The sequence below is a fragment of the Corvus kubaryi genome, unplaced genomic scaffold (genome assembly GCF_017639235.1).
Source record: "Corvus kubaryi isolate FWS band 111438036 unplaced genomic scaffold, C.kubaryi_AGA036_p1.0 37334, whole genome shotgun sequence".
NCBI classification, from domain to species: Eukaryota; Metazoa; Chordata; class Aves; order Passeriformes; family Corvidae; genus Corvus; species Corvus kubaryi.
The window spans coordinates 16269026-16281224 of NW_024581108.1; the positions used below are offsets into that span (position 1 = coordinate 16269026).

A 12199-nucleotide genomic window follows, 5' to 3' on the forward strand; every position below is an offset into this window, starting at 1 on the left:
AGGCATTAATGTTTATAGGATAGCTTTACCCCTTGAATCAGTGAGCTACAGGTGAATAATGAGGCATTAATGTTCATAGGATCAGTGAGTTGCTTCTTTGCCATATGCCTAAGTGTGCTGGGCTTCTCTGGTATCTGTTGGCCTCCCTCATCTTGACAAAGCCTTCACTAGGTATATTCCTGTAAAACTGGTTTAATTTACTAGGAGGATGCAAGTACAGAATTTATAGTTTTGCACAACTGATTTGGGAATTCGTGAGGTATGCCTAACCACAGTCCAAAAATCCCTTAAATAACCATTTACATAGGTTACTATAGAAATGTTTTCTTTTTAAAAGATTGGTTTATTTAGCATTAAGCCTCACTGATGGAGCAAGTTGATAGTCATGTGCCACTCCAGAGAGATGGCTGTGTGTTTAGTGTCTTACATAGCATAGGAGAGATTGCACAGTGGTATTACTCCTTATTTTCACCAGTGCAAAATCTTAATGTGGCAGATCAGCAGGCACAGACAGAAAACACAGAGTCCCTAGCTGTAAGCTGGGGCAGAGGGAAGCATGTATGTTCATTGAGACAGGTAATACCTGTGCAATTTCACACTTTCCTAGTTTTTGCATATATCCATTGCACTTGCCCATCCACCTTCCACTGTAGCACTTCAGTTCCATGCAGTGAAGCACTTCAGAATTTCAGAAATGTGCAGGTTCATATCTAAAACTGAATTTTTCAGTTGAGGTTTTTCAGATTCCAGAGCTCTAAGACTAAAGTACTTAATATGTTTCTTTCCTTCCTTCAGTCTTAAAACTGTACAGGAGTGGAGGCTCCCTGCTCCTGCAGAGCAGAGCCATGCAGCCCAGGAATGTTTGACCTTCAGGCAGAAAATGCAAAAAACATTATTCATCTGAAACTTCAGCACTCCTTCCTGGAAATCCACTAAACCATTCAGTACTTTAAAGATATCCATGAAGAAAGTGCCTAATGAGAAAGTTTTCTTGCTGCTGAAATCCACAAAGAAGGTGGTTTTCACTGTCAGTGAGCTATATTATGATGCTGAACAATACTGGTGCTGATGCATAAAACTACAGTTTACAACTGTACAGACACAGCTCAGATGTGTGGAGATTTTAGGATTAATGTTTTCAGGACAGTTATATCGTTTAGGGTTGGGGAAGGCTGATTTTAAGGAGAAGTTTACCTTAAAATTGAATTAAAATGAAGTGCAGCATCAGGGAGGGTACATGTGAAATATTCAAATAACCACTGATTAATTTTAAAAACCTTGTGTTTTGGTGATAGAACAAAAAAGAGTTTTCAGCACAAAAGAGGATTTTTTGAGGCAGGAGTGGGGAGCTGGGAGCATCAGAAAAGGAGCATTTGTGAAGAAAGTGATGAATTGAGAACAGGACATTTAAGATGACCACACAGATACAATCACTCAAGGTCCCTGGCAGAATCTGTAGATTCCATTTCTACTGCAGATCCCCATGATAGTCTCTACCTGCCAGGTGGTGATGCTGTGAGACATAACAGGACTGTGTTGCAAGCTCTGCTATTACTTAGACTTCATTACTCTACTAAAATAGATTCAAATACATTTACAACTGTGCTTAAAAGTATTAGCATAAATCATGAAAACTGAGTGGCACAGAAAAATAAATGAACCGAGTCTGTTTGGGGAGGCTATATCTTCAGTTATTTCTTATCCTGTTTGTTCATTTAATGAATTTTGCCAATTAACAATTAATTTGCAGTAGGTCTCCTAGTCATTAGTGTGAATTAGCAAGGTTTTGTTGGCGGAATGCCTCGAACATTAAATAAAAATCCTGTATCATGCAAAACCTCAAGGGTATTCCATGGTGAGATCCTGTACAGAAATTGAACTGTAGGGTCCACCCCAGTCTCAGCCCCTGCTGTGAAGGTGTGGTGGGTGCTCTGTTCTGATCTTTTTAAACTGCATGACCCAGCTCGAGCAATGTCCTCCTCCTTCAGAGGGGAGCAGAGCAGGTCAGTGCCCTGTATTCCATGCCTTCCAGGCCAAGTGCACTTCAGCAGTGGCTGTGTATTCCAGGCTCCCCTCTGCATAGGTAGGCTCTGGTACTGTGGCTTTGTGGTGTTGACTCACACAATTTTCTGTAGCTCTTTATTTATTTTTCTCTTGGTACACGCAGTTCATGTGTTTAATGTAGGTTGTTTATAGCAAGGACAAAGGATTACAGTCCTTAAATCAAAAGTGATGTTGGTGTAATTATAAGCACAAGCTGGTGTTGCAAAGAGGGCTGTAGGGAGAGGCTGTCAAAGGAGAAGAGCATCCAAAATATAGTAACCTCAAAAATCCCAGCTAATCAGTTTTCTGACGGGAGCAATCTGTTTCCCAGGTATTATTATTATATGGGGACTTTAAAGATAATAAATAACAATAATAGTCTACTATGAGGAAGGAAAGAAAAGGGCAAATGCCATTCACCTCAGAAGCTGTGGTTGCTCACTGGAGTTCTCTGAGGAACATAATTTTCCTCAGCCCCTGCAGAGGCCTCCATCCATGACAACACCAAGAACATCCCAGGAGCTGTGGTGTTAGCAACAAGATTGCCTGAAGGGGTGTTTTCATTAATGCAGAGATATGGCCCACAGAAACCACAGATCCCAGTGCACACACACATCATGAGCCAGAGAGCTCTGGCTGGGACTTGTGCCCCCTGCAAATTGCCTCATTCTTTGGGAATGAGGGCAAGTGAGCACCACTTCCAGCACTGTGCTGCTTCTCTGATACCTACTTGAAAGACCAAAACAAAGAAGAGCTTCCTGAAGTAAGCTTGGTCTTAGCACAGCTGTACAGAGCACGACGACTTCTCTCTTGCAACAAGGCAGCCCAGCTAACGGACCCTGGCTAACAGATTATCAGCAGCGTTTGAGTAATAGACTGCTCATTTAGTTTTAATACATTTTGCATAGAGAGCAATCAGCCTTCATCAGTCTTAGAGATGAATTGGCTTAGCCAGCTAAATTCTAAAGATATTAGTCCGACAGTAGCCACATAAATCATAACATTTTCTTAATGATGGTAAAATTAAAATATACTCTTGCTTTGAGAAACCAATGAAGCCTTCCTGTTTGCAGGCCAGATCCTCCTTCCTGAATTAAAAGGAAGTTTAATTGATGGGGTTTTAAACTAAACTCACAGCCTACTCTTCCTCAGCATCTCTAGTGTTTCTTTCTTTGAAGTTAAATTAATTTGTCCTGCCTCTCCCTGTTCCATCCTCTAATCTTCAGGAGTGTCAGTGAAGACCATGGTCTGGATGTGCACAGCATCACAGTTGAAGGTTTTGCTAGGTTGATTGTTAGCACTGCCAGTAGTTCCTTGAGCTAGTGGAGCCTCCCAGGAGAAAAGCTTGTTCTAACCAACAAACCAGGACCTCCTGTCTGTCTACCTAGCCTAGCCAAGGATGAACATCTCCTATTTCCTGTGCTTTGTTCCTGAAGCTGGCCTGGTGCCCAGCATGCTTTTGCCAGAAGGGATATTAACAGAAGGGAATCCTGCCTTTGGCTAAAAAGACTCCAATGCCTGGTGTTGGGGCAGGGTGAATACAGACTCTGAGGACTTGTGACAGTCATACAAGTATTGTGTGCCCACAAGCTCTTCAGTAGGGAGATGCTGGGCTCATTGTGTCCCCCAAGTTAAGGGTAGTACCTTCTGACTAGGTCACCCCATACATCCCCTGGCGGAGGCAGAGCTGGATATGTCACCTATTTAAATGTTCTATATGGTTTCTCACGGGGCAGAACAATTCTTTGGGCTGAATTCTCTTGCTTTCAGGAATGTCTTCCTGATGTTCGAGACTGACCACTCAGTCTTCTGCTAAGCTGTGCAAAGTGACCTTTCCTTCCTTGGCATCCTGCTGCCAGCTGCAGCATGGCACCCATCAAATAAAGAGAACATCTCCTGTCCCAGTGCTCTGGGCTGCCTTATCTCAGGGCTCTACCCTGTCCTTTTCAGCAGAGCCTGTGCAGGTAGTCTGTGCAACAGAGCCCCTGGGAAAACCTGTTTTAGTGAGGTTCTGCTCAAGTTGAGACTTTGGGCCGAAAACTTGACTGGAATCCAAAAACTTGATAACTTTGACAGTCTTTCTTCTGCTAAAACTATCATTTTGTGGTCATCTGCAAAGAATTGGTTTCTTCACAAGTATGAAAGAAGTATGAAATTCACTGCTGTGTAGAAATGCCAGCTCTAAGTCAAAGACCTTTGGGGTAAAAAAAAAAAGGCAGAGGCATCCTATAGCCCTTACCTGTGCTGTTTGCATGAAGGTGGGTTTTTGTTTTTTCTCTAGTGCTCCTGTTGGATTCTCTGAGTCAGGTTGGTTTCTTAGAAATCCTCTCCTGATAGTCCTATTGGTCCTTTGCTGGAGTCTTTCTTGTGGTGCTAATATCTGTCAAAAAGGACCAGGTGCTTCTGAGCATATACTGTGAAAGGCCCATTCCCCTGGGGTGCTCTGTGGCGTCCATTCTCTGGTTTCTTGGCTGAAGTGATGTCGTGGAGAAGGCAGGATTTCCCACAGGTCCTACACTGCTGTTGTGGAGCAACTGATAGGACATAGCCATAGCTGAGTTAAGGTTAGAGGTCTCACCATCTGGGTATGTGTGTGTGTGTGCAGTGCTCCTGCATTCAGAGGAATTAGGAAGTTCCAGATGGAGCCCCCTGGCATTTTTGTGTTGGGGCAGTGTTCCAGAACACTGGAAGTGATAGGTCTAATCTGGGAGACTGATGTTGGGCTGTCTGTTTTGGGCAACTTCAGCGTGTGACTTACAGGAGGTAAGGTGTCCACAGGCCCTCCCACCGAGCTCTCCTGAGAGGCCAGTTTTAAGGTGGAGTGCATAACGTTTCTTCCTTGAGGTCATTCCCAGCCATGTTGCAGACTCATGGTTGGTCTGGCTGAGGTTTGGGGCGCTGGTCAGTAAGTGGTGTGTGCAGGATGGCTGCAGGATGCTCTTGCCTCCTGGCTGCTCAGTGGCCTGCCTGGTAACTTGGATTGGTGATTGGGATCCCCAGCTTGAGGTGTGAGGTCAGCTTTCCAGGGCTGGATATGGAGGGACAGCCTGTGCCTGTGTGCAGAAGGGTGTTTGACAATGCGGTGTTGAGAATCATTTCTTTCCTGGTGCATCTTCTCGTATAGCTGAGTGCTTTCATTTTTTCTTGGATGTATCTGCAGGGCTTGGAAACCTGTTCTCCCTGCCATATTGTGCCAGCTGCATTTGTGCTGCTGGTAATCTAATAAATGCTTGGTCTGAGCAGCTAGCACTCCTGCTAGAGCCCAAATGAATGCAGAGGAAGGACCCTGCTAAGTGTGTGCATTCTTCCTCTCCTGGCCAGCTCCGATTCCCTTTCATAGTTCACATCTGATGATTCCTCTCTCACCTAGCCCCTTAGCTCCGATGTAAATGTGTGTGCACACTTCCGCCAGTCAAGTAACTGTGCTCTCTCTGTCTCTCCCCTTTGTTACAAAGCCTGCTCTGTAAATGAATCCCACAGGTCTGGGGCTCAGCAGGTAAAAGGAGAAGTGAGTCTGTTAGCGCATGAGTCTAATCAGGCCGGCTAAAGCGAATAAAGTAGGGCAGCATTGCACATTAGCCGCTGTGTAAATGAGCCCTTTGATGGGCTGGGCACCGCGGGAGAGGGTTTGAAGCCAAGAAGAACTTTTGTTGTTAATTCAGTGACACATGGAAACTGTAAAACAGCGTGTCTTGCACACACACGAGAGAGAAAATAAAAGCCCTCACGACCGGGCTTTTCAATACCTGCCCTCGGACCTAGTCTGAAAACTTTCAGCCCCCGTCTCCCTCTCTTACCACTTGATTTTCCTTTCTCTCCCTTTCTTTTTTTGTTCCCCCTGCACTATAAAAAGAAAAGCTCTCTTGCCTTTTGAACTAGACGGCTGTGAGTGAGGGCTATCTCTGAGCTGTGTGGCTCTGTTACCTTTGTGTTCCAGATGAAACTGCCAAGCTCGGTGGGACAGAAGAAGATTAAAGCCCTGGAGCAGATGCTGATGGAACTCGGAGTAGGTGAGTAAAGGGGGCACGCGAGAGAGAAAGAGACACACAGAGCTAGCCTTTGTTCTCGAGATGGGCTATTTTTTCCCCTAGTAATACAGCCAGTTTCTTGAATAACAGTATGTGAATGGTTTTTAAAATATTTTATGTGTTTAAAAAAAAAAAAGAGAGGGTAAAAGCCAGAACAAGATGCACAGGGTTTTTTTTTTTCCTCCCAGTAGAAAAATCTTTTAAAAGAGCCTTTGTTTCTCTCTTGTTTGGGCCTTTTTAACCATCAAGAGAGGCAGCACAGTATTAGGAAGGCAAATCTCAGCCTTGCCGGGAGAGGTACTTCTAAGTGTGTTAGTGACCACGGCACTCGCATTGTTCAGGGCTGCCCTGTCTTGCTTTTAAGCTTCATTTCCTCTTAATTTACTGCTCACGGTGGCAAGTCCGAAATGCATCTGGGACTGTTCATCCCCCCTTTATAGGTTGCATGCTGTGTGAAAATCTGGAGCATCTCTGCTGAAAGGCGAGTAAACACACATCCCTCACTCTTGAACTCAAGTGTCTTAGCAGCAGAAAGAAGGGTTCACTTAACATGTACAATACCTGCTCATGGCTAGAGGGGGGAGAAGTGCAGCCCATGGCCAGTGGCTGTTCTCCATGCAGTAGGGACAGTTTGCAGGTATTACAGGTCCCAGCATGCAGTGTCTTTTGTTTAGACACCTGATGATCCCTTTCCCTCCCACTGTGGCTCGAGAGATATTTAAAAGTAGGAAAAGGGAAGAATATAAAGAAAAACAGAAGCCTTATTAATGATTTACAAGAGGTTACTGAACCTGTTCCCGGCACTGACTTCTGTTAAGTCTTGTTAGTTTTTTGGGCCAGCTGGTTTATGGCTCAGTATGTTGTCTCGGAGACTGTGCCATTCTGAAGGCCTCCTGTGGCTGGTGAAGGTTCAGCCAGGATGGTTTCCTCTTTCTGCTGTAAAAGTAAGGGAGTTACTGTTTGTGCTTGCTAGGGAAGCCTTGGGGAAGCATGTGAGTGCTTCTCGGAGCTCACTTTCCATGAGGGTGAGGAGGGGTTCCTGACTCCCCACTCCTGCCTCGCATAACACACGTATCTTGAGGGTCTCCTGGTGCTCCTGCCCTGCTATACCTTAGAGTGCAGAATCACACCTGGGCTTTGTGGGGGTGAACACAGTGCCAGCTGGAAGGGGTCATGTAGGGACCACTGCTGTGTATCAGGGCAAACATGCAGAGCTTCATCCTTTTCTTCTGCAGAACTTGCAGCTCTTGCTGGCTCTGTGTGTGTGCATGGTGGGGGCAGCAGAATGCAAGGTGTGGGGAGGTGATCTGCCAGTTCCTCCTGCAAACAGGTCTGTAACACAGCAGCAGAGCAGTTCTCTGCCTTGTACCTGCCCTGGGAGGAGCAATAAGAGAGGCAACGGAGCTCAGCCTGTCCCCCCCTTGTTGCTGAAGGTGTAGGGAGCAGCAGGAGCCCTTCTGTCCTTTGCAGCAGTGTAGATCCAATTTCTCTGTAAGACACAGCTCCCTTCATGTGACCTGGTGGGTAGCAAGGTTCAGTCATCTGGTATTCCATCATCCTTCACTTGCTGAGTCCTGGACTTTGCAGGTTCACCCTTAGTCATTGGCCAGAACCAATGGACAGCCTGAAAAATCAGGTGTGCAGCCCTTAGGGATACCAATTGCTACTGATCCATGTGATTGGAGTGAGGCTCCTGGTGTATCTTTCTGGGAATGACAGAGCAGCCAAGACCTTTATAGGAATTTTTCACTCGGGTTGTAGGTCTGGGTGTTTAACAGGAGGTGTTTTTCTCCCTAGATCTCAATCCTATGCCCACAGAGGAGATTGTGCAGATGTTCAACGAGCTGCGGAGCGACCTGGTGCTGCTGTACGAGCTGAAACAAGCCTTTGCCAACTGCGAGTACGAGCTGCAGATGTTACGGCACCGCTATGAGGCCCTGGCCAAAGCTGGGAGCATCGGCCCCCTCAGCGTGGAAGGTGCCCATCCAGATGGCCAGACAGGGCTTGGCATCGAGGAGGGCAAGGGAGATACCAAGGACCAGATCATTGATGTAGTAGGAGCACCACTGACCCCCAACTCGGTGAGGAGGAAGGTTGGGGGGGCAGAACAGGGCGCACTCAGGTCTCCGACGCAGATGCCCTGACAAGCGCTGGGAATGCTGCCCTGCTCTCCCTCCAGGCATGTGCGTTCAAGGGAGCAGAACACGCCTGTTCCCCCCCAAGTCCCAGTGCTGCTCTCTGGGCTTGTCTCCTGTGCTGGACAGTGTTCTTGGTGCTACAGGTGGGGTCAGCAGGGCTTTCTACATCCTGCATGCAGGCAGATGGCTTGGCGTGGGTGCCACCGTGGACCAAAGCGGCGAGGCTTTGGGTGATGAGAGCTTGTTCTAGGGCAGCAACAGTACAGCTGCAGGCCTGTGGCATTTTCCCTCTAGACACAGCCCCGTACAGGTTGCTCAGCAGAGGGAAGCGAGTGGGGAAAGCAGTCTTGAGGTGACGAGACATGACCTGCCCAAGACCCTGGAGTCAAGCAGCAGCTCTGCCTGGAGCAGGAGGCTTGGGAAGGAGAGAGGAGTTTGAAGAGCCAAGGAGGGTTTTTATACCCTACTTCCAGTGCCAAGAAGGAAAAGCCAGGCCTAGGGCTTCTTCCAGTGCAAGCCCTGTGGCAATGTCCTGTGCATGTACCTCTGCAGGATGTGAATCACGGGCCTCTCCTCCCTGCCTCCAGAAGGGCAGGCTGCCCAGCCCCTCACCACTGCCTCAGGGCCAAGGGCAAGCCTGGGGATCAGCTGAGGCTGCTTTCCCTTCTGTGCGGCCCCCTGGCACAGCTGAGCTGAACTGCCTGATGAAAGCTGCCCATCTCCACACCGTGGCATCCCCAACGCCTCCGACACACTGCCCCTGGTAGCGGCACAGACCTTTACTTTCTAAAATGTATAATGTATTGCAGGATATTGAGAACACCTTATCTGTCAATGGCAGAGGCGACACGTTAACCTGGACTTGAGTAATGTCCTATTTGATTGTGACAATGTTGAGTCGTAAGGAAGAGTTCTACTGAGACAGGTTCATGTTTGTAAAGGAGTCTTCTGAATTATTTTTTTTTTTTCCCTACTGCATTCAATCTGGAATCTCACCCCTCCCTCCCTGCGGTCTGGAGTGTCCTGGTTTGCAAACTTTTCGGGCTGATTTACAGTACACTTGGTCTCCCTTGAGAACTGGCTTGTTGGGAAGGTGGGAGAGATGGTGGTGGTGGCCATGACTGCAGGAGGAGGGAGCCCATGCGTGTGCTTCTGACCACATTGTTCCTCGGTGCCACCTTCTGGAACTGGAAACAAAGGCATGGGCCCAGGCAGCACAGAGAGGGTTAAACTGACCTGGTCTCTGACATATTTGAAAGAAATATAATCAAGTTAATTCACTGCAAGGCAAATTCAGTACCTAAAGGGCCCCCATGTTAAATACAGCACTGACCTTTACCGGCTGATTACACAAAGACGACACAATTAGATTAGTCCAAGACAAAAGGTCAAGCACATTCACACTGTGACCATTTTTTGCTACCTTTTGAGGGGGGAGGAAATTATATCCCAGCTGGAGGAGTATTTTGGAGAGGAAGAGAATGGAGTTGCTGTACCATGTTCTGCCTGGTTCAGATATGTTTGGAGAGTCAGGCAGGGCCTGGCACTGTGCTTGCCCTGAACCTCTCCTGCGGTTGTTGGGCTATGTGGTGGTGGGAGAGATCAACACCCTGCAGCCCACAGCCAGCTTTTCCAAGGATAGGCTGAGCTGAGTAGAGGTCATGTCCTGGTGATGCTCCCTGCCCTGCCCGGAGCTGGCAGATGCGGCTCCCATGCCTCTTGTCCAGCATCATGGCTGAAATTTGCCTCTGGAAGATTGTTGGGCTCGGTCAGTGCTGAGAAGGGCGATGGCTGGTGGGTGCATGCATATATCCCCACCCTGCACAGTGATGGCCCCAAGGTGTCCCAGGCCCTGGTGGGGACAGCGGGGCCAGGACACGGCTCTGCCCCCGCCCCAGGGCGCTGGCAGCAGTGTGGCTGGTGGTGGGAACAAGCAGCTCTGGAGCACAGTGATGCTTTTTGGTGGCCATTTCTTCCCTTGCCTCCTGCAGCTGTGGGTGCTTGGGCATGACACCTGCCCTTGTCCTGCTGCAGTGGTTTAACCCTGCCATGCCAGCCTTGAAGTCCTGAGTTCAAGCTTGTGCTTTGCCACTGAGCCACCAGGGCCTTTGGGGGAATCATTTAATCTCCGTCCTTCAAATTCCTCTGAGTTGGAGGATCCGTTTGTGCTGTGTAGCACTGCCTGTCCATGGCACTCTACATGTTGGATTAAGCATGGATTAGTTCAGCCTCCAAACCAGCTGCTCCCCTGAAGCCAGATTTGTTTCCCTGGAGAGAAGTATCTTGCTCCAGATGTTGGAGGGAGTGAGTGGCAAAGCCAGGAATAGGACTAGGAGTCCTGACTCCTGAGTGCTGCCTGGCATGCTTGGATTCCTTTCCAGGAATTGGAATGAATGGGCAAAGGCACACCAGGGTCTTTCGAGATGCTGGTTTTGTCAGCAGCTGTCTGCCAGCACCCCGCTTGGCCAGCGGTGGGATGGGGGACACGTCAGCAGCGTGTGTTAGCCAGGCTGAGAGAGGCATCTGTCTCAGAGCCCATGGGGCAGTGGGGAGCCCAGCACTGTCCTGCCCTGCTGTGTCCACCACTTCTCTCCTACCCTGGCTGCCTGTCCCCCCTCTCCCAGGGGCTGCAGTGCCCACTGCTGACCATTAAAGCCGAGCTGGGATCCCCCCAGTGCTGTTTGAGGCTGACCCCGGTAGGGACTTTACTCGGGGCCTTCGGGAGGTGAAAGGTGAGCCGAACTCGGAACAAATTAGTTCCAAGCAGAAGTTCAGCCAGTTACTCCAGATTGGATCCTTTGATTTCCGCAACTCAGACTCCACTCAGTGATCTGTAATGAGTGACTCTCAGAAATCCTCACATTGCAGCACTTTGTTCCTGAGCTCACAAGTCAGCCCATTAATGGGTAAAGGAAAGGACCTTGAGTCTAAGAAGTCTCGGGTTCAGAGTCAGAATTATTTGACTTTTAAGCTTCCTTTATCTGAACTCCTGCTGACTTCTTGTTTTCTGAGCCTGTTTGAAAGCTAGAAGTTACATTGTTAAGATCAAACATTCTCTCTTTCCAGATGGAGTTACAATATCTGTCTTTTATATATATATATTTTAATATATATAGTGTATATATACCAGGGTGTATATATATTCTTCTCTTTTTTTTAATCGTTCTTTCCATTAAAAGAAACTAGACTTGTAAGCTCTTGTAAATTATAATGTAAAACATTTTTTTTAACCAGACAGTTCCCAATTTTGCCCGAGGCAACTGGAATAGCTGTGCCACGGAAGGCAATAGGAAGGTGATTAATATGAATTTGTGACATATTTGAAAGATGGGTCTTTTGCCATATAAAGATTATCAAACACATGTGCTCTTCCCCATTAATTCTGCAGCCCTCCCAGGAAAGCCACAAAGCCCAGCTCCTTTGTTTCCAGGGTGGGTTTTTGTTTTTTAAAATGTACCTTTCGGTCCTCTTGATTACCCTGTGTTTGATTTTTATAGGGCATCTGCTCACTCTGCTGTGTGGGTTCTCTGGCCCTTTTATTTCCCCGTTAATCGGATCGCGCGAAGGCAGCGGTGCCAGGGCCTCTGACGAAATCCGTGTGTGTGTTGTATTTAACTTTTAGCCGTGCAAATTCCATGCTCTGTTTGCCGTCTGCCCGGCGGGAACTGGGGGCCGCTTTCCGCCAGGGGAGGCAGCGGGGCCTCCCACGACGTGCGCTGCCGCCGGGACGGACGCGCGCGGGGCTGCGGGAGCAGGGATGGGCAGGCCTGGCTCATTCCGGAGAGCGCCTCCGCGCTGCCCTGTGCATCCCCTGGGCGCTCGCGGGCTGGGGCAGTGGCTCTGCAGGCCTGTGGGGATGGGAGGGCTGCTGGGCTGGGCACAGCAGGCACCACTCTGCAGTCACTGTGCCAGGGCGGTGCTGGCCCGTGCCACTGCCTGCGGTGCGTTGTGCCGTGGGGCCCAGGGGTTCTGGCGCCTCATGTCCCTGCA

At 48.4% G+C, this 12199-nt stretch overlaps 1 protein-coding gene across 1 annotated transcript in view; it reads left to right on the forward strand.

Moving 5' to 3' along the window:
- DMAP1 (DNA methyltransferase 1 associated protein 1) overlaps positions 1 to 11571 on the forward strand; it is a 31403-nt gene extending 19832 nt beyond the window's left edge. Inside the window, exons 9-10 of the mRNA XM_042030526.1 lie at positions 5981 to 6053; positions 7869 to 11571. Of these exons, the coding sequence (XP_041886460.1) occupies positions 5981 to 6053; positions 7869 to 8215 (420 nt within the window). The 3' untranslated portion in view covers positions 8216 to 11571. The remainder of the gene's footprint in view (positions 1 to 5980; positions 6054 to 7868) is intronic.
- Positions 11572 to 12199: the final 628 nt, after the last annotated feature.